The 22,825-nt window shown below is 37.6% G+C and overlaps 1 protein-coding gene, 1 long non-coding RNA gene and 1 pseudogene across 4 annotated transcripts; all 3 read right to left on the bottom strand.

The window, feature by feature from the left end:
• Positions 1 to 372: 372 nt before the first annotated feature.
• LOC147519170 (uncharacterized) lies at positions 373 to 1,838 on the bottom strand. The gene is made up of 2 exons (XR_015212061.1): positions 661 to 1,838; positions 373 to 526 (listed from the first exon to the last, which is right to left on the bottom strand). It is a non-coding gene; the product is annotated as an uncharacterized LOC147519170 (long non-coding RNA).
• A 3,418-nt stretch (positions 1,839 to 5,256) lies between these two features.
• Positions 5,257 to 6,012, bottom strand: LOC147519169 (peptidyl-prolyl cis-trans isomerase 2-like; annotated as a pseudogene).
• Positions 6,013 to 16,713: 10,701 nt separating this feature from the next.
• Positions 16,714 to 20,122, bottom strand: LOC147519168 (uncharacterized). 3 transcript variants are annotated; one of them, XM_086590848.1, is made up of 7 exons: positions 19,743 to 20,110; positions 19,591 to 19,666; positions 18,900 to 18,979; positions 18,711 to 18,760; positions 18,529 to 18,613; positions 18,326 to 18,424; positions 16,714 to 17,359 (listed from the first exon to the last, which is right to left on the bottom strand). In XM_086590848.1, the coding sequence occupies exons 1-7, from the start codon at positions 20,013 to 20,015 to the stop codon at positions 17,054 to 17,056; spliced, it is 969 nt and encodes a 322-aa protein (XP_086446974.1). In that variant the 5' UTR covers positions 20,016 to 20,110; the 3' UTR covers positions 16,714 to 17,053. The 3 variants fall into 3 exon arrangements, with proteins under 3 accessions (XP_086446974.1, XP_086446975.1, XP_086446976.1); XM_086590849.1 differs by having other exon boundaries at positions 19,587 to 19,666; positions 19,743 to 20,062; XM_086590850.1 differs by lacking the exon at positions 16,714 to 17,359 and adding an exon at positions 18,037 to 18,229 and having other exon boundaries at positions 19,743 to 20,122.
• Positions 20,123 to 22,825: the final 2,703 nt, after the last annotated feature.

Below are 22,825 nucleotides of genomic sequence, written 5' to 3'. Positions count from 1 at the left end.
CAAAGTGCAGGATTCACAAGGTTTAAGGCTCGAACATCACAACAAGCAAAATTTCTTGCAGTAGAAATGGCTTGCAAATTATTGAAGAAAATTTCTCCAGGAGATACAATATTACTAGGAGACAACCAGTCAGTTATCAACTCTTTGAAGAAGACCAATTCAAATTCTTTTGAATGGATTAATAATTCTATCTTATGAAATATTATAAGTATATGTAATAATCTCCCTTTTTCTGTAAAATATTGTTGGATTAACAGAACTGGTAATGGAAAGGCTCATGCATTAGCCAAATGGGCATCTACTTTTAATGGTATGGAGCCTCTACCATCGTTCTTAAGATGTAATCTTTCCTATTTTGAAACTTGATGGAAATGAAATGGTATTATCGAAAATATATATATATATATTGGCAACCAAAAGGCCCATAAGAAACATGTTAATGACCAACTCTCTAAGCTTCTTCAACTCAACTCATAAGTAGCACCACAGAGAACCTGGTTGAACCTTCTGATTAGTCAATGTTAACCTGGTTTTCACAGAGCAATAAAGTAGAGTTTAGCGCATATAGCAGCAAAGCTAAGCTAGCTCTTCATGATATAAATTGTACAAAGGTCATGAGAAAAAAATAGAAAACAAAATAAAAATGGAAGACATGCATACCGATCTACATAGCAAAGCGTAGTAATTGCACCAACTGCATGAACACAATTTACTTGTAGAAAGCCTCATGTGGACACTCCCTAAGAAAGTAGTTACACATTCCAACTTATATCCAAATTAGTCACGCATTCACTTGTAAGTTGTAAGTTGTAACAACATGAATTTCCAAGCATATGTGTGAACTCTTATCAACACTTTCGAGTAATTATTGGAAAAAAAGAACACGAGTATTTTATTGGATTAGAGCAAGAAAATTTAGTTAAAGGTAGAATCAAGACATTTCAGTCAAAGTAGGTCAGGCTACACCTAGCCTACAATCTACATCCAGTCAAAGTAAAGTTTATTGGTTTATTTATAAGGCTAGGTGCAATGGCTCCCCATTCCCTCAAAAGTGGAGGGAGTGGCGGTGGTTTTTGCTCCTTATCTTCATAATACTCTCCATATATAGAGAGTAATATTGAGAAATAGAGAGTACATTCCACGCGAGTTGAAATGGCGTGTTTTGTAAAAACCCAAACGACGCCACTTGAACTAGCGTGGAATGTATTTTTCAATTTCATACCGTGCTATTTGAAGTGGCGTGGTTTGTAAAATCCCAAACGGCGCCACTTGAAGTGGCGTGAAATATATATATATTTTTTAAATTCCGCGCCAATTGAAGTGGCGTAGAATATAATGGTCCAAACCAGTGGACACTAAAATTGACTCCCCATCCTCAAAACACTATTTTTTTGTGGAATGGAGATAGAAGGTGATGCACCATTGGACTCAGCCTAATAAATACCACTGCACTCTATAATTAGTTTTACTACTCATAGAGGAGATACCGGTTCTAGAATATTGCATATCACAATGCAAAAGTGCAGAAAATATACGAAAGCTAAACAATTCTTACATATTGAGCCTATTGGATCCACAAATATAAATATTATTCAAGTTCTTGCCAAACCCATAAGTGCATTCCCAATGCAGGTGGATTTATTTCCCCTCTTATCACTGCCACGTAGGCAGTATTTCCCAAGTTTTTCACCGTTTTGGCGAAAAGTAAGGTGAGGCTGCTCAATGCAAAGGTGAAAAATAATCTCAGACGGAATGTTGGATTCCGTCTATAGGCATTTTGATTGAGACGGAATGTAACAACCCGTCTGGTATTTTGTCTGAAGTTAAAAAAAAAACCAAAAAAAAAATTGAAAAAACACTCGAGACGGAATGAAACATTTAGGTCATAGGAAAAAAAAAATCGAAAAAACACGGTGACGAGAATCTAACATCCCGTCCGAAGTTCACAAGTCAGCCACTATCTCGATTAAAAGTTTCACCTTGTTTTCAACTTGGGAAAATAGTCACCAGTTAGTCACCTCTGCATTGGGCACTGGTTTTCCACACCAAAGAGGTGACTATTTTTACAAACCCCACCTGCATTGGGAATGCTCTAAGAACAAAATGGAATAAAGACAAAATCTTTTCTTCCCCTAAAAATAATAGGCTTACCATGGCTAACATACATTTTATGTTTTTTTTATTTATGAAACTAAAGATGCTTCACTACTATCAACTCAATACTTACATATACATAGATCAATCAAGAGACATAAATGGATAACAGTTGGTTAGACTCACCCTCCCCTAGGTTCTGTATCAGTCGGAACATACATCGCACAGGCAGTTTGAGTCAGGACAACCTATATAAGAATTGGGGTAGAAGTCTATGCAAAGTGAGGGAGGTCCTCACCAAGCACCAACTTTTTTTTTCTAAATCAGCACAACCAATCACCAACATGTAGGAAACAACACCGTCGAAGCTAGGTATTTGATTATATATTCCCTCCCAAGCAATGCCTCAAGACACTGACAACAAATCCCAATGCTTGGGAAGCAAAAACACACAAAACCAACTTTAACACTAATCTGTCATGGTGAATCCAACCCATCACAACTCTAATGATCTATACTGATCTCTTTATAACATAAATCTTGAACAAATATACTAAAATAGCTCCACCCATTTGGCATGCTGATCTCTTTGCTAAATTTAAAGAACATTAACGCATTTGCACATATTACCTCAATTTGTTCACTTTCATTCAAATTGAATGAGTAATGCTAAGTTACTAACGTGCAGTTCTAGAACAAATGTAAGTATAGAGAGCTCAAATTTTTCTTAATTCAAAAACAAAATTTTGGCATTGACAGTTCAACTAAAATTCACAAAATTTTAAGTTTCATTTTCCATTGAAAGCCTCAAGTTCGAACTTTCACTCTAGTTCAAGCCACGAGTTCATTTCCATTGAAATGAAGCAAATACCACAACCTAGAAAAAAATAATAAGATTAACTAAACACACACAAAAATTGGCCTTCTTAGAAGAATTTCATTCGGTAATTTCTTGAATTTCTGGTTCAAGAAAATCGTTAATAACGATTTTGATTGAGAGAGACTTTACCAGAATTGAGAGAGAGAGAGAGAGTTGAGGCAGGCTAACCTTGACAACCTTGAGGGAGAGTGAGAGAAGCAATGACCAAAACTAGAGTTGAAATTGATCAAAAGCTATTTGCCGAATTTGCCATCAAAAATGACATTTGCCATAAATCCTGCTAGGTAATTTGCCGACAAACTTTTAAGTAGGAATTGTTTTCCTTTACATATTTGCCCCTCGAAATTTTTATCAAGCATATCCTAAATGATTATCTTGAACAATTCTTAAAGGAGACGAGAGCACAAAATCCACCTTTCCCTTCCACAAACTGGAAGCGGAAACGTTTTTCAATCCATGCATTCTTTGAAAAACGGATGGGCGTCTCAAAACATCAAAATCAGAGATTTTTGGATTGACATCTCTGGATCGGCTTGTAGGGTGCAGCAAATAGGATTGAAAGCAACTTATCAATCAATGGATTGATATCCTAGATTTGATCTTAGTGGGATTTGGTGTGTTACGACTTTTTGGGCCTATTACATCTCTTAGTAGTACAACCATTGAACGCCTGGACTGCTAATGGAACACTAACAGAGATTTGAACACAAAATAACTGGAATACTAAAGTTTTTCTTCACTGCCTCAGCCGCTAAGCACAATAGACTTATACTGAAGAAAACGATGTAACTAAAAGAAAAAACGACTTAAAAGAGTACCAACCTTTACTTCTTTTGACAGTTTGGGGATCAAACTATTTTTCTTGACAGTTTGGGAACCAAACCGTGTGATTTTTGCAATTTAAAAATTTCTGTCAAATTTCTCTAACACCATTTTTAATTTGTATTAATTTTTTTTTTTTCGGTGGATCAGATAATAGAAAGGGTTGTAGATCTTCAGATATTGTTATTTCTTAGGCAAAGCACATTCGTCTAGTTCATTTTACTCAGAAAGCAACTTGTCTGAAAAATCATCCCCAGCTGTGGTAACAGAGAAGCAAGTGAATTCAGTTAAAAAAAATCAATCAAACATAACGAAGTTCGTGATACGTCGTTAAAAAAAATCAATCAAACATAACGAAGTTCGTGATACGTCTTTGTCTCGAAACATCTGAACCTTGCCTGACAAGTGCAAGGAAGAAACTGGCACAGAAAAACAGTAACTAGGGAACGGATTAGGCAGATGCTTGTCGACGCAGGTTGGAAAATTGATTTAAGGCCCAGGAAGAACAGGAATTATCAGGGTGTTGCTTACGTTAATCCCTAAGGAACAGAGTTCCGGTCAATTACCAAAGCTTATTCTGCGTTTCAAAAGCAGTTTGAAGATGATGGAAGAGACCAAAATAATACAAATTAATACCCAATAAATATGTCAGCATGTTTTTTTTTTTTCGGAAAAAAAATAAAAAAAATACAAATTAGAAACGGTGGTAGAGAAATTTTACACAAATTCCTAAATTGCAAAAATCAAATAGTTTGATCCCCAAACTGTCAAAAGGTATAAAGTTCGATAACTTTCTAATCGTTTTTCGTAAATAAAACAATTTTAGGCCGCCAAGTGCCTAGGAGAGTAAAATCTAAAAATATTACCAAGAACAAATTAAGCAAGTCATCACCTTTAAAACAGAAAAAGTAAAGCAAGCCCTATGCTATATTTAAAGTCAAGTAACGAGGACTTTGATAACCTCGCAGGATTGGTGATGACTTAACTGAACTCTGAAAGTTTATACAACCGTGACCAACACACTACTCGGTATAAATTAGATAAGACCACTTAATTAATTTGGTTCACTACAAAAACACCAAAACAACAATTAGACTACAAGCCAACTAGCATCTCCAGATGATCAGATCACTAGCCATTAGCATAACTTAAATCAATCAATTGGCTACCAATTAGACTACAAGCTTCCTAAACGGCTAAACTACTACAGAATAAATAATTGCATAAAATCAAATCAGAAGGCATCGATTCCTCGGCAGCTAATTTACACACAATATATAAAGTTTTTTTTAATAAACCATAATCCACTCCAAAATATAAATAGATCAAATGAATGATCTAAAGATCTACAACGTTATCTCCAGATCTTCATCAATAACACACTGCATATATAAGATAAGAAACGCAAGAACAATTATCTCCAAACAGATCAGATTTTAAAAAAAAAAAAAAAAAAAAAGAGAGAAAAGTCAAAATTATTTAGAAGTAGAAACTCATCAGAAACAAAGATAGCATCACCCCATTGACAAGACTTAGAAAACATCAAAAGACAAGATAAGATCCATAACCTAAGCCAACTAAATCCCAGATCAACCAAATCCCATACTAAATCTCGATGATCTAAGAAAGCTGACCACAATCAGCAACGACAACAGGCTTTTTACAAGTTCCAGATTGAGATCCAACCTTCTCAATCTCCTTGACAATATTCAAACCGTCAACAACTTGCCCAAACACAACATGTTTCCCATCAAGCCAAGCAGTCTTATCAGTACAGATGAAAAACTGAGATCCATTAGTTCCGGGTCCAGCGTTAGCCATTGAGAGAATTCCAGGCCCAGTATGCTTCTTAACGAAGTTCTCATCAGCAAACTTAGCACCATAGATCGATTCACCACCTGTTCCATTCCCAGCAGTGAAGTCACCGCCTTGACACATGAAACCTGGAATCACACAGTGGAATGATGAGCCCTTGTAGTGTAGTGGTTTACCGCTTCGGCCTTTACCCTTTCTCCTGTGCAGAGGGCACGGAAATTTTCAGCAGTTTTTGGGACTACGTCAGCGTAGAGTTCCATCACGATACGGCCGACTGGTGCACCGCCGACGGTCATGTCGAAGAAAACTTTAGGGTTTGCCATCTTGATTTTTTATTTGATTTTTTGTTTTTTTTTGGATTGGGATATTTCACGATATTATTTGTGAGTTTAGGGCTTTGTGGTGGAGTTGTTTATATAAGGGTGAAGCAGTGTGTTGGTTATCTCGGTGGGTTTTGAGGCGTTGGATATTACACGTGTTGGGTGAAGATGTGGTTTAGGTAGGGTTTCTGTTTGTGAAGCGGTGACGTGGTTGAACTGTAGTTAAGTGTTTGAGTCGGGTTAGGGTTAGTGGGGAATCACGAGGTTCGCATATGCTCTGATTTATTCTCGTTTTTTTTTAAAAGAAACAAGAGAGGATAATGTTGTCATCCGCGTGCTGTACCTCTTAGATGTTTTGGTGGCCCACTCGTCGCAATGGGCTTAGTCTGCATCTTATATTCAGGATCCATGATTTGAGTTCTGACCCTTTATAGGCACCACTAAAGGCACAAAGCAAAAGCTCCTTAGAATTTAGATTTTAGTCTTTATAAGAATTTAGATAAGCTCTCTCAAAAATCTACTCGACATTCGTTATTGTCAAAAAAAGCCAAAAACTGTATTTTTGTGAATATCGATTGACCAAGCTTAACTGAACCACATCAGACAATATGAGAATAAATGAATACTACCTATTTATTATATCCACGAACCATGGTATCAAATCAAATAGAACAAAGTTCTCTATCTTTGAAAACACAATATCTGTAATTTCGGAATTTTTTTTTTCCAATGTGCTTCATATCTGAATATCTGATGTTCTATAAAATAAATCTATAATCTAATAGAAAGTTATAAATTGAATACACAGTCTGTAATTCGGAAACTTCATTTGATATTTAGAATCACCAGTCAAAATGTATTTCTTTTGGTACGGTGTCATGTATGTTATTCACAATCGCATTGCTTGCTAACAGTCTTCCCTAAGCTCTCTGGCGATTCACTGTTTTTTTTCGATAATCACCCACATTCGATTAGCATTATTTACTGGACCTAATACAGCGTAATTAGTAATTATTTCAGTTAAGTTTTGGACTGATCAATGGGTGACAGTTATTGGTAAACCATGGATTTTTCTGGACTTGGTTACGCTATTACCTCAAGAAGTGGAACTGGTTTTTACTGTTACTGATTTTATTAATCCTGATGGCTTTTGGGATTGTGGGAGACTATCATCTTTGGTTCTTAGTCTTGTTCTCGAAACTATCAAGAGGGTAAGGGCTAGACCATCTATTTCCGATGAGCTTCTGTGGAATCCGGCCCCCAATGGCCTTTTCTCTATTAAGTCTGTCTATGATTTTATCGCTTCTACACAAGGCTCCCAAGGTCAAAGCTCTAACTCCCACCATTTAAAAGATAAATGGGGCATCTGGAAGCTAAGGATCCCGGCTCGGGTGAAACTATTTCTCTGGAAATATGCACATAACCTGCTGCCAACCGGAAATGTCTTGGTGGAACGCCACATAAATATAAAAAATATCTATATCTTCTATAATGAACTCCCGAAGTGTAAGATTTTATCGATATCTCATGCATGATTCCTACGATATATATTATTAAGTTATACCACATGCATAAAATAAATAAGAAATGAAAACGAGAAAGATCGTACCTTGGTCCGAACTTTCAATTTGAAGTTCCAAGCTTTGATCTACGAGGAGAAGATGTTCTTGGCACACTCAAGATCTTCTTCTTTCTTAACTTTTTGAGTCAAGTTCCAACCACGAGCGGGAAGCAATCTTTTCTTTTCCACAACCAAGAACCAAGAACTGACAATGGCTGGGGAGGATACCACCTATGGAATCTCCACAAATTACCGGGCTTCTACTTTAGAAAATGTTGGAGAGCTGCCATTAAAGGAGAGAGCTTTTTCTTGTTGTTGGATGATTAATATGTGAGAGGTGGGGGGTCTATTTATAGAGGTTCCCACCTCTTCAATATGGATAGGATAGAGTCCTATACTCATCTAATATCGATAGGATAGAGTCATATACTCATCTAATATCGATAGGATAATCATATCTTCATCTAATATCTAATAGGATAGAGTCCTATACTTTCGATGGTTTATCCTTATCTTGGTGGTCTATCCAACCTTATTTCCAACATCTCCCACTCACCCCCACAACGAAGAAGGTTTCTAAGAGAAGCATTTAAGTAGAATGCTTAGCCATTTGTGTGTCTCACCACAAACAAATGGTTCGTGTGACCTTAGCACGCGTATCATGATATCTGTGAAGTAGCAAGTCGCAAATGAAAAGCGACCACGATTGATCTACCATGAAAGTGATCTTAAAGAAGATGAATTCGAAAACCTAATATCCGGAGGTGTGTGTACCCCCAAGATCTGTTTGTTTCATCACTTTGACAAATAGCACTCATCCCTATGAGTCCACACCATAAAGCCAAAAACGTATCACATGATTCACAATTATCATCAATTGTCCGGCGGGGTAGAATCCGGTGATTGTGTGATAAACCTTCAGTCTTTTTACCCTTTGCATGAAGTCATTGTCGTCGAGTTCTACCAACTTCCCAAGATGCACCCGGTCGACCTTTTAGTAAGAGCTTGTGGGGAGCAAACCAAAGTTCTGAGTAGTCCTCTTATTTTCTTGACAAGGTCAAAAGTTCAAGGAGGGTACCATTCGATATGTTTTAAACAAAAATATATCAATAGAGCTCACATAGCAAGAATTTTAGGGATATTTCTTTTCTTGCTCTCAGGTGGTCAACTATACACATGTTGTGTGAAAACATGTCATGGCAAGAGTATCTAATTTGTTTACTCAACAATAGATATCTGTATGTCCACTCATACCATGCAAGTGTTGTCATCCCTAATGATAATTCCAAGGATACTATGCTCCCACTTTGCAACAACCGTTTGTAGGTTTAGATAGAATCTTCCCTATGAAGCCTGTTTCTTCTTATCCAATTATAAGAAGGGGCATGACTCGGCACTAGGTCCACCCTTCCTATAAGGTTTAGTGACTTGTCAAGCTAAACTCCCACTGTTTAAAATGGAAGTGACTGTTCATGTGAGTGAACCAGTCAACCCTACTGACATACATATGAGATGATAAACAGTATAATGAGAATGCAATCGATCTGGAAAGAATGCACTTTTATTCATTAAACCATCAAAGTGTTCTTAACATAATCACATCCTCTTTAACCCAAGCATTTTTACATGTGCAAGGAAGAGTTCCTTTGGAATAGGTTTGGTCAGTGGATCCGCAACCATCTGATCAGTGGATATATGTTGTAGAACCACTTTCTTCTTCAGTATCATTTGTCGTACGTAGTGGTATTTTAACTCTATATGCTTGGTTCTTCCATGGTACTTTGGATCTTTAGCATATGCAAGAGTAGCCCATCTTTGTCGATCCGGATGTGAACTGGTTGTGACTTTTGAGAATTTCTTGACAAGTGTTTGATGAATCGTCGAGCCACACTGCCTCTCCGTAATGGCGGAAGCAACATGCAATATACTCGGCTTCCATAGTTGAAAGTGCTATGGAAGTTTGCTTCTTCTTTCCGGGATATAGCACCTCCATTCATTATGTAGGTATATCCCGAAGTTGACTTCCTCTCATCAAGGTCTCCGGCCCGGTCGGCATCGGATTACCCAATCGACTTAAGATCTTTCCTTGGTAGACAAGTGAGTAGTCCACGGTGCTTTTTAGATACCTCATTATCTTCTTGGATGACCTTCCGATTAATGCGACGCAAGGTTGATTTGTTTGAACCTTGATACTAACCTTATTTGCATAGCGGATGTCCGGCCTTGTACACAACATTGCATACATAAAGGCTTCGGGAATTTGCTTGAGTATGGTACATTTTTCATAGCCCGAGTTTCATGCAGGATTCTTGGGAGACATTTTAGAACTCAAAGACTCTCCTAGACTTACTGGGAGATCCACTTGCTTACAATCAGTCATGTTGAATCTTTCCAAAACCTTCTTGATATATGTCTCCTGAGACAAAGATAACAAGCGTTTGGGCGATCACGAAGTTATTTTAACTCCTAAGACATAACTAGCTTCACCCATGTCCTTCATTTCGAAGTTTAATGACAACCACTCCTTAGTGAAATTTATCAATGCCTTATTATTACCTGCTAACAAAATGTCATCCACATATAGAGATAGAATCACAAAACCATTTTTTAGATGTCTTGACATATATGCAATGGTCCTCATTTACCATTTCAATTTGTCTTGAAGCATTGCTTCATGGAATCTCAGATTCCACTCGCCTAGAGGCATGTTTTAAACCATATATGGATCTGTTCGGTTTACACACTTTGTGTTCCTCGATTGAAAACCAAATTGGGTTGATCCATATAGATTTCCTCTTGTAATTCTCCATTGAGAAAAAGCGGTTTTGACATCCATCCGGTAAAGCTCTAAATCTAAATGGGCAACCATTGACAAGAGGAGGCGTATGGAGGTAAATCTCACTCTTGGTGAGAAGGTGTCCTCATAGTCTATTCCTTCTTTTTGGGTGTAACCTTTTGCAACAAGCCTAGCTTTGAATTTGTCTATGTTCCTTCTTCAAGCATTTTTCTTGATCTTGAGAACCCACTTGTTCCCCAATAGATCTCTCGTTTGGAGGTAGATCAACTAAGTCCCATACTTTGTTTTTCTTCATCGACTCTAATTCTTCCTTCATAGCTTCCATCCACTTACTTGTATTGGACCCAGAAATAGCCTCCTTGAACGTTTTAGGTTCATCAGATATTTCTGTAAGTGCATTGGTCATATTTATCTCCCCTTCAATCTCAAACCGGCGTTTGGGGATATAGCCTCTAACACTCTTACGAGGTTGGGATTGATCAATCATTTGACCAATGCCATTGTTACTAGAATCAGGGTTGATGAAAGTTTCATCTTCACCTTGTTCATCAGCAGTTATAAGGTTATCAACTTCGTAAAGTTGTATATCCTTATCAACCTCACCCCTCATTGGGTATTGATCTTCTAAGAATCGGCGTTACGTGCTTCTATTTTCGTGACATGCCCTTCGAGTATCCCCCCTAGGAAGACATACCCCTTAGAAGTCTCACTGTATCTTATAAAATACACTTCTTTCCAGGAGCACTCAACTTTCCAAATTCTCGATTTTGAGAAGTGACAAAGGCCGCACACCCCCATGGTTTAAGGTAGTTCAAAACGGGTTGTCTACCAGTCCATAGTTCATAGGGTGTTTTGTCAACAGTTTTTGAAGGAACTAGGTTAAGTATGTGCGCAGCCGTTAACAATGCATCACCCCAAAATGAGATAGACAAGTTAGCCTGAGCCATCATAGATCTAACCATGTCCAGCAGGGTTCTATTCCTTCTCTCAGAGACACCATTCTGCTGAGGGGTATAAGGAATAGTTAGCTGTCTAGTTATACCCTTATTTTCACAGAGTTCCTTAAACTCATTAGAAAGATATTCACGTCCGCGGTCAGTTCTTAAGGCCTTTATTGTCCTATCAAGTTGATTCTCAACTAGGTTCTTGTACTTTTTAAAACAGTCCAAGGCATCTAATTTGTGAGACATCAAGTACACGGTCTCATAACGTGTATAGTCATCTGTGAAGGTAATGAAATACAAAGCCCCATGCCTTGCTGTTACATTCATTGGTCCACAGATGTCTGAGTGAATAAGTTGTAAAGGATAAGTTGCCCTTTGGGCTTTCCCAAAAGGTTTCTTGGTGGCTTTTCCAAAGAAGACAACTTTCACTGAGTTTCCATTTTAACAGAGGTTAAGTTACCTAACAACCCTCCCCTTGCTAAGCGGTCTATCCTCACGTGTCCATATGTCCTAGTCTAGCATGCCACAATTGGCAACCAACCATTTTAGACATAAAACTTCAGTTTGTGCTAAGTGTAATGTCATAAAAGAATTCATTAAATAAGCATGACCTATCAAACTGTTATTTAAAGATATCTCGAAGTTCGGGAAAAATTAAACACATAGGATTCTTGAAGTAATTTCAAAGCCCGATAAAAGATTTCTCCTAATTGAGGGTACAAAGAGTACTTCTTCAATAAGGATGGATCTCCCACTCGCAAAATCCAACCTACAAGTGCATGTGCCCAAAACATCAGCTACACTTTGGTTTCCCATGTGGACTCTCCGAGTTCCTTGTGGAAGTTTCCGGAAATCTTCAAACAGGGACCTATCCGGCTTATGTGGTGCTGTCATTTAACGCTAAATCTACAATCCAATATTGTGATGAATCGGGACAAAGATGGCGAGATTTTATCACATTGTGATGCTTAAAGTAAAACTCACCTCGGGGAGAAGGACATGCCCTAAGCATAGTGTCCCATCTGATGACAACGGAAGCATTCAACACTAGTCATGTCTATCGACTTCCTAGGTTTCTTTTGTTGTGGGTTAGGCTTGGCCTTTTCCTTGCCTTTCCCTTTTCCACTTTTCTTGTTCCAAGGAGCCTTCCTCTTTTTGGAGTTGACAACATTTGCTTCGGTTTGAACACGGGCTTTTCATTGAGAAGCCTTTGTTCCTCAAGTTTCACATTTCCTTTGCACTGTGCAAGTTTTGATATCTTGTCGTCATCGCGTCAAGATAAGGCGAAATTGTTCCCAAGTTTTAGGTAAATACCTAATGATAGCTTGAATTTATTGTTCATTTGACAGGGACTGTCATGCTTGGGCTAACTTTCAAAGAACCATGTTTCTCATCACCGTGCAATGTGTCAGGTCATAGAGGTATGGGGGACTTGATAAATTTGTCAAAACTCATTTGTAGCCTCCTCACCGTGCGTGCGATGAGTCGTACCCCCCAAGGTCCGCCTTTATCGCTTCCCATAGCTCTTTAGCCGATCCAAGGCCATCATACCGCATCATGAAGTCATTCCTCATGGTGCCAAGTATGGCAATTCGAGGCAACATTATCTTTGCTTGTATACTCATTGTACTTTTTAAGTAAAGAAGTATATCGACTTGTGTTAATCCTTCAAATGTAGGTTACGCGCATTGTCTCGGTTATTACATCAATGACCTTCCTATCGTCCGAATTAGCCTAACTTTCCTAGACCAAAGTTCGTAATTCTTTATCGTTTAACAAGTCCTTTTCGGGTAGCATCGTAAAACCGGATTTTTCATCGGGTGCCATTTTATCAAGTTTGAATTCCAAAAATAAGATACTACGAATAAGAATCATCTCTTAAATTAAATCTAAGTAATCCACATTTTCACATATGAGATGATCATGATAATCTACTAGCATGATTCTAGCCATTAAATAAAATCAATGCATTTGACTATCAATAACATAGAATATGCAAAAATCTACTACTTAAATTTCCATTTCATAAAATTGTTCTACAAAAAAAGAGTTTCCTATCTTTCAAAAACAATGTAGAACTAAAACGTAACTAGTCAACCATGAACATAGAAGCGTCCCCGGTGCCGGTGGTCATCATCATCATCCCACAATCACTATCGACCATTTGAAAATTACTAGCCACTTCCTCTGTTTCCCGTGAGGTGGGAAAATAAACCCCGATGACACATCATATGGATTTGGTTCCTTAGCATCGCCCCATAATCGATGTAGGAGAGATTTAAGTGGTCAAGCCTCATTCCTATCCCGAATAGATTTCGAGGCTCTTTGTAATATATTACGGTGATGGTGGCTCTGTCTCTATCTTATCGATTTCAAGACAATTACTCTTGAAAGTTCTCCTATATTGCTTAGCAGTCATGCGTTTTCTTGGAAGCCCGCCTCCCAAGATCCGGGTTCGGGATTTTCCTACAAGTTTCGGGTCTATGTGACTTAGGCATTGTGCCTTAGTTTTCATATGACCGTTGATGATAGAAAACAAACAATTTTATATACATGCAATAGTAAAAATCCAGATTCAAATAATTACTGCATGGTAAAAATAAACATCCTAATGTCAATTTTTAATTGTGGAAAAATACATGTGAAAAAAAAATCCTAAAATTTATAGAGAAATAATCTCAGAAATTAAATTTCCATGTAAAAATTTCTAAGAAAAAAAATTTCCTAGAAAAAAATTTCCACTAATTATTTCCCATAAATAATTTATTTTGCAAAAAAATTAAGCAATATCTAATTAATTTTAAACAACCTAATTATTTAAAAATTAATTAAAAGATTTTGAAAAAATCGCAGTTTTTCAAAAATTGTAGATCACAAGATCAAAATCGCAAACAAAAGCATGCAAACCATGAAAAACTAGCTCGATGCCAATGTAGGATTTTATCGATATCTCATGCATGATTCCTACGATATATATAATTAAGTTATACCACATGCATAAAATAGCGCAGCGGAAACAGAAGATCGTACCTTGGTCATAGCTTTCAATTTGAAGTTCCAAGCTTTGATCTACAGGAGAAGATGTTCTTGGCACACTCAAGATCTTCTTCTTCTTAACTTTGCTGGAGTCAAGTTCCAACCACGAATGGGAAGCAACCTTTTCTTTTCACGAACCAAGAACCAAAAACTGACAATGGCTCGGGAGGATACCACCTATGGAATCTCCACAAATTACTGGCTTCTACTTTAGAAAATGTTGGAGGCTGCCATTAAAAGAGAGAGAGCTTTTCTTGTTGTTCAGATGATTAATATGTGAGAGGTGGGGGGTTTATTTATAGAAGTTCCCACCTCCTCAATATTGGATAGGATAGAGTCCTATACTCATCTAATATCAGATAGGATAGAGTCATATACTCATCTAATATCTGATAGGATAGAGTCCTATACTCAGTGGTTTATCCTTATCTTGGTGGGCGTCTATCCAACCTTATTTCCAACACGAAGGATAGTGGGCATCTTTTCTTTGAGTGTCCCTGGAGTAAAAGTTTTTGGTTCTCTTCATGGCTGGGTCTAAGGGTTGAGAGTGGAGCCTTCATGACCCAGAATCGGTTCATTTCTTTAAGAATAAAGATGCATCAACTGATAATGTCTCTACTTATGCTTTTGCATTGATGTACTATTTATGGTGGCACAGAAATAATTGCAGGTTTAGGTCTGTGAAGCCTAACCATGATGTTGTTCTTGCCAAGGCTTTAGCTAACTAGCTTGAATGGACTATTGTGGATAGCCCTATAGCTATCTTATTACATGATAATGAACAAACTGAGAGTGAGGGGGAATGATTTGCCCCTCCTTTTGGTTCGTTTAAAGCAAATTATTGTGGTATTTTTATGAAATATAAAGGATCAAGTGTCTCTGTAGTGATCATCAGGGATTGGAATGGGGTTAGTTTGTGTGGCTGCAGCTACAGAACACACTCGGGCCTTATCTTGCATCAAAGCCTATCCGCTAGCAAATTTGAATTTGCAATGGACCTAGTTAGAACAAAACAATTGGACAATACGGTTTTGAAGGAGCGGATATACAAGCCACCAAGATGTTATCGAGCTAAGTGGGAGTTTAGATAGAGACTACTGCTGGTCTGTATTAATTAGTAGAGATACAACGGAAGTTAAGTGGGAGGACTGGGTTTTGTTTTTCTTTTAGAACCACTTACTCAGACAGGGAATTCGTGGGTTATAAACCGCACATCGTGCTAGATCTTATGGTCCACAAAACTTTTATATGTACTGCCCCGAGGCTATTTACATGCTTTAATAAAATGTTTGCGGGGTTTATAAAAAATAAAAATAAAATAAAATACAAAGATAATTATCCATTGGTATTCCTTCCAATCTATTTGAGTAGCATTATTACTTGTAGAGTTGTAGATCGGGTCTTAGCTCCTGGTCCGTTCATACTTTGTAAGTTTCTAGTACAAATGAAGCGATTCGCCACGCTTGGCTTACTTTTGTTTGGCACCTCAAAAGAATCTTTTAGAGAATGGGAGTTATATAGCCTCTTAAAGGCAAATATAGCACCCCAACTACAAAAATATCATTCCAATAGAGCTAGTAAAAAGGTCTTAAATTTGGAATGAGTCAAAAACCCAGCAAAAGTTAAAACATTCGCTAGCAGCTGCTATAATAAGTTCGAAAGACGGACGACATAATTTCTTTATGTGTGTTAAATTTCGACATACGGCAGAAACTGTGTCGTCCGTCCATCCGTCCAACAAAAATTCAACTCAAGTTACAAAATAATGGACGGATAGCAAAAACTATACCGTCCGTATTATTTAGCATTTTAAAACATAAAACGTGATTGGATTGGTTTTTGATTTTGGGGTGCCAAATTTGATTGGACAAGTTAAAAAACCTATATAGCACCTTTTGGCAGCCCAATTTAGCAGCTCTCTATTAGACTCTCTTATACAACATCGCTTTCCAAATTCTTTTTTCTTTTCAATACTACATCACTATCTCTTTGGGTTGTCGGTCGTATACTTTTCCTTGTTTTTTTTTCTCGCTATAATCGGTCGTATACTTTTCCGAGACAGGTATCGTTATTCTTTATATATAAGCATATATTTGACCACTTATATTGGTTAAGATAATCGTCTATTCCGATAAAGTACTGGAATTGAGGACCAACTTAAGAGTGGCAGATATTGAAGATACTGCATTTGAATAGGAAATATCTTGTGTCACTACTAGAAAGAACCCCTTCAATAGTTCAATATGAACATTTTTTTTTATCAGGTCAAAAACAGTGATTCATTTTTAAAACGATTAGAATATCACACATACTTGTCAAATACAATAGTAATCAGTGAAATACCAACTATATTGTTATGAATACCAACTGGGCGCTTTTGACAATTGAAGAAGCATTATCTAAAGGCCTCGGCTTCTCCAAATTTTTTAAGGAAGCTTGATGAATAACTACAATCTGTATGTGTTATTATATAAAAAATTTACAGGTGGCTAAAAGAAAAAATCAGAGATTCCGCATCATAAGAACTGCAATTTACGCATGTACTTACAAAGGTTACAAGCAGTTCACTGTTAGAGTATCTCGCATCTCTCACCACTTCATACTACACTATTTTTATAATGGGTCACTGTTTGGGCCCCACCTAGAGATTTGGGGTTTGGGGTTAGAGTGGAATCCGGATCTTTCCAATAAGAGAGTCTGCTATCAGTTCAGAACTACGCAAGCAATACTGCTGAGACTTGATCCTTGTTTCCGGACCTGGGTACGCAGCCAGCCATCAGAAGTTCACAACCCTAACTGTGTTTGGGAATTTCTAGTCCGAACAGTCACCACTTCATGCTCTGCTATCTTGATACGGCAGGACATTTTCTCTCTTTTTTGGTATACTCTTCTATATATTCTTGCCCCTTCGAGCTCCGCATGTATCTCTCTTTCTGTTCTTATCCCCACTGGACTTCGTAAGAGCCATCCTTGATCATCACAGTCAATGCTTGGGTCCACAGTGTCGATATGCTCAACAATATCTAAACGAGCATCGAACTGATTTCTCATGTCAAATGCCACTTCAAGCACATCTGACTGCAGAAAGACCTACTCAATCCAGGAGAATATGGCATAAGTACATAGCAATAAAATTACTGACACCTCAATCACCAGTTCACCACCATAAGACCCCCAAAATGAGTAAAGAAGTAAAGAAAGCATGTAACAGAAGTTGTTGGACAATTAATCTGACTTGATGGATTTTGCTACGTAAGTAGGTTTTGAGTTCATATATACAAATGGAAAATGTCAGAGTAGCTGACAAGTCAATGCTAAGTTTTACAATTTCTCGCAAAACTACTATAAGGGGTTGTGCAAGACTCGACTGAAAGGCTTTTCTTGTCTTATAAAAGACTTCCAAGCTGACAACCCTGAACTCAGTTTTCCTTACGTGCCTTCAGAATTCAGATCCATCTTCCACATCTGCTTTCTTACTCATACAATCAGTTGACATGGTAACAAGTCAAAAACCTTCAAACTTAAAGCAGAAGACCATGGTCGTATTCACCTTTTTAGCGTTGGCCAATTTGATGTTTGACTTCTTTCCCCTCTTGTCATAGAAGGTAAGCATGGTTAAGGAAACAACTTCATCGTTATTCTGAAAACAAATTTACTTTTTCCACTTCCAGTTGTGTGTTTTTGAACAACAATGATTGTACCAAACTACCAACAACTAGGGACTTGGCGCAGTTTTCTAATGACTACAGTACAAATTTCATGCCAAATTTTCTGAGATTTAACTTTCTGAGGTTAAAAAGTTTCAACTACAGCTTTGATAACAGAGAACATATGGAGTTGATTTCATTGAGCCCTTATCAATGTGGAGTTGATTTCAAAGTGTCATTTTGTTATAATTGAGACCAGAGTCAATGGCTAGGGACACAAACAGCAATGCTTTGCAAGGTTCATGAGGTACACCTAAAAAATCCAATAGATAAGATTTGGCAACAAATGGACCCAGGAAATCTTCCCAGTTAAATACAAAGGCATTGCAGCAAATGAATAGGTGTGTACCTGTCCTCCTGGACTCAAATTCTTTAAAATGGAATCTACTAAGGGCTCTTGCACGACTCTTCTTTTGTGATGCCTTTTCTTGAAATGTGGGTCAGGGCACTGCAAGAAAGAAATAATGAGATTTGTCATCTCGGAGAAGAACTAACACTTCAAACTATTTGGAAAAGAAAACTTTAAGTTGACTTACTCAGTTACTTACTCACCAAGATTGAGACGAATAATAAAGGTCCAGGGTAGTTCGAGACCAGTAGCTCGAATGATACTGTGGCATTCGCAAATAAGAAACCTCTGGATTCAAATAACAACAATATAATTACTTAAGGAAAACTCTTAATCAAATTCAATTCATTGCTCAAAATGGACAGAGAATGAGTAACAAACTTACATGTTATCAAGAGCCAGATCTTTCACCCATAACTGGGCACGTTCAACCAACTGAACAGCAAAGCAGCCACATGAAGTAGCAAACAAATTTTAAACAGGGAAACTGAGTTGAACACTTAACTCTCGTTTTGAAAACAAAAAACCCAAATAAGTCATTAAATCTCATAGAATGGAACAGTTAGAACCGTACTTTCTGACGTATTTCCAGTCCCAAGTAATTTCTTGTTTCAGGCGAGTTCTTAGCATGCCAAAGGAGAAATCTGCCACTACCTGGAACTTTTATTTTGTCAGGTGGATAGACAAACACAAGACTCTACACTTTCTAAAATCAAGCAGTGCAACAAAGTGAACTAGGATTCAAGAAAGCACTGATTTGATGTCATATTGTTCTAAGCATATCATCGTGGGAACAAAACTTTGAAAATGTGCTTTGTCAAGCACTCAAGACAGATGCTAAAGGTAGACCATTCCTCACACATACATATACATGGAGAAATTATGCTGTCCAACGAGATACCACTAAACCTATCAGGTTCCATATACATTTGCAACATATTGACGATATTTGAACACATGAGATCAATCAGTTTGGATGGTCGTGAACTCATTAACCATCGCTGATATTTAGGATATTTCAACAAACAAACAAGGGCACATGGCATATGTTTCTTGAAGAAACTTCATATACTCAAGTGACAACAGATAAACCCAATGTGTACTCTTTACCAGGAAGCATTGCATAGCTTTAATAAAATAACTAACATCAAACACTTCACACGGGCGTGCATTGCACCGCCTTAGATAAACACTACAAGTCACAAAACACCCCTATAAGTAAATTCAAAATACTTTTGTGAACATTGTAATTGTTAATTACCTACCACAGCCAATGTCGACCACGAGTGGCAATGTGGAGTCTCGAAAAATTTGATTCCAATTCGGTACCTCTGCTGGTACCTACCAGTAACAACAAATTTTCTACAATTACACAAGTCACAAAATTATGTATTACAAACAGTGTTGGGAGGTGTACCGAATATGAAGAGGTGAGAGGGTTGACATGCTGTCTGATTCGAACATGCCCACGCACTTCGTCCAGTGAGTGTTTAAGGTTTAGGTCCGCATATTCCAATGCTACTAAGTCTGGACTTCTGAGCTCGGTCTTGTTTTCTTTGCTGATGGTTCTTGTAGTAGTAGTTGTGTTTCTTATCTTGTTGATATTATCAGGGGGGGGAAACAGGATTCTACCCTTTCTTCCTCTTCTAATAATGGGATTAACCAAGTTAACGCGTCCAATCCCAAACATTTGTTCTCTCTCCTTTTTACGCTTGCAAATTCACCTGCCCAACTCCCAACCTTTTTTCAGTACAAGATAATTTGATGATGAACAGGGACCAACGGGTGTGGGTCTGGGTCTGGGTCTCTGGGTTGGTACTTTGGGTACTACGCCAGAATTTTTTGCAAACTTTAGTGGACATGGGTCGGGGGGGGCTTATATACTATTGGGCCATTCTGATAACGCATAATTGGACCTATGCTATCAATATCGGATTAATCGGCCGATTAATCGCATATCGCTCGTAAGCCGATTAGTTTTTACCCATTTTTTAACTTTTTCTCACCGAACCGATTTAATCACCGAATTGACCGATTAATCGGCCGAGATGACCGATTTCTCGCTAAACCGAGAAAAAAAATTATTGAAAATATCGGTTCTCTATCTAAAAAAATACGTAAAATTAACGAATTAGATTTTTAAACCGTATTAATAATAATATAACCCAATTAATACACAAAGATAAGAGTTTACTTATTTTCCCCTCCTTAACGGAAAGTTAAATATACAAATTATTGTATTATCTCTCTAATAAATATTATAAACTTCTCAATCTCCTTATTCCTATAAATATTTAACGTAATATTTGTGTTTGACATATCTGTAGTACTCCAAAATTGAGCTAATTAGATGTGATTATGAGAATTTGATATTTTTTGTTGTATTTCGAATAATTATTTAGAAATATTTGGTATGATTATACTATTATATATTTTGAAAACGTCAAATATATACATCCGATATAACCGATTAAATCACCGATTAATCACCGATTAACCGATTAATCGCATATCGCTCCTCGACCGATTAGTTTCGAAAACCGATTTTAACTACTTAGAATTGGACCCATATACTTGGGTCACATGGACCCATATACTTGTTTAACTTTAAAACAAAAAACATGGACCCATATACTCAGGTGACAAACTATGTCCCAACTAGGGGTGGGAATTTGGCCCTAACGACCTTAACCCGGCTTTGACCGACCCGACCCTAAGCCCTATAAAGCCCTCCAGCGAGTTTAGGCGGGGCGACCGACCCTAATGCCTTATAAAGGCGGTCGGGATTAAGGTTCGAAATATAGGTCCGACCCTAACCAAGCCCCTAGTTATAATTTCACTATAAAATACACAACTTCAACTATCCAACTCGCATTACATATTTTCAATTAAAATAACACCGTCCTTTTGTAATTTATCACTTACCGTATGGGTCTTCTAATAACTTGTCTTATATCATAAAACTTATAAACCTAATTGTTTCTATCTCACAACTCACTCACACCCTCACAACTCCCCGCCTAACCTAATCGACAAAGAACAATAATGAGCTTTGGGCACTAGCTTTATTGAAAAATAGGTTGGCGTCGGTAAAAACTCATTCAATACTCTTATTTCTCTTTGTGTTCTTCAATGTTAAATGTAATTTTGGTGAGATTTGAGTACAAAAACTTGATTTATGTCGGTGAAAGCTCATTCCAAAATGTGTCTTGTGCATTTTAAGCTGTAATTTTGAAATATAAATATGAGTCTCTATGTACTTCAGTTTATTAGATTGTGGATATGCATTTTAAATTGTTGGACTTATCAAAAATTATTACTATATTGGTTGTTATTCAAATTTCAAAGTGGTGGGACTTTGAGTTTGCAAATCTTTGAATTTTTTTTTGTAATATAAATGAGTTTTAAAACTGATGCAGTAAAAAGAATAAAATATATAGGCCTGGCCCGACCCGGTCCTAAACTGTTAAAGAGGGCTTAGGGTAGGGTAAGGGCTTGAAATTTAGATTTATGACCCGGCCCGACCTGGCCCTATGGGGACTTTAGAGCTGGGCTGGCCCGGCCCTAATAACTGAAAGGCTTTAAATGTTTAGGGCCGGGCTAGCCCGACCCCGCCCATTGCCCACCCCTAGTCCTAACCCCATATGCTTGAGAATGCGTAGAAGTGTAGCTTTGTAGTTTGTACAACACCATTTTGGGCAACAGTGCCCACATCATTGAGCTGTGTCCAACTTGAAATCTTGAATGCAGGTTTGCTATTTTTGGCTATTTATTATTTTACACTAACAACTAGAAAACAGTTTGTTTCTGGTGATGAAGTGCATAAAAGTTCCAGAGAGTACATCCACAAGTATCCAAAAATCGAACCGAACCCAAAATCCGGCCCGTCCTTCAAAAGTAGGCTCTTGGGCCTAACTTAACCAAGCGATCGAATTTGAAGAAAAGTTATGGAGGCACAAATCAAGGGATACTATGCTACACTGTGATGGCACGAACTCTCGGTATTTTCACCTGTCAACTGTTGTTAGGAGAAACCGTATCGAGATTAACATATTAAAAAAAACGGATGGAACTTGGGTAGAAGAGCAACATGCTATCAGTACTATCATTGAATAACATTTCAAAGGTCTTTTTACCTCTTCGAACCCTGCTAGAAACATAAATGAGCTCGACATCATTGATCTCGTCACTACGGATGATGAAAACGAGGACCTCATCAAAGAGATCACATTCGAAGAAGTAAAAAATACTCTGTTCTCCATGGACCCTCACAAAGCGTCAGGCTTAGATGGCTTTACTCCACTTTTTTACCATAAATTTTGGGATATCATCCACCCTGAGCTTATAAATACCATCAAAAGATTCATGAACTCTGACCACCTCCTAACTTAGATAAATCACACTAATATCACCCTAATCTCCAAATGTGAGCTGCCGAAAACTCACGACCAATTCCGTCCCATAAGCCTTTGCAATGTTAGCCTCAGAATCTTCACAAAA

This window comes from Coptis chinensis, chromosome 2 (genome assembly GCF_015680905.1).
Source record: "Coptis chinensis isolate HL-2020 chromosome 2, ASM1568090v1, whole genome shotgun sequence".
Lineage (NCBI taxonomy): Eukaryota > Viridiplantae > Streptophyta > Magnoliopsida > Ranunculales > Ranunculaceae > Coptis > Coptis chinensis.
The sequence above is the reverse complement of the archived record's forward strand: the minus strand, read 5'-3'. Positions and strand labels throughout refer to the sequence as shown.

What these genes read in the sequence shown, in the direction of transcription:
- LOC147519168 (XM_086590848.1), bottom strand. Translation starts at nt 20,015, where the DNA reads ATGTTTGGGATTGGACGCGTTAACTTGGTTAATCCCATTATTAGAAGA. An exon ending in TATTATTCGTCTCAATCTTG is followed by an intron (nt 18,425 to 18,528) that starts GTGAGTAAGTAA and finishes TCTTTCTTGCAG; the next exon opens with TGCCCTGACCCACATTTCAA. An exon ending in ATTTGAGTCCAGGAGGACAG is followed by an intron (nt 17,360 to 18,325) that starts GTACACACCTAT and finishes TGGATTGAGTAG; the next exon opens with GTCTTTCTGCAGTCAGATGT.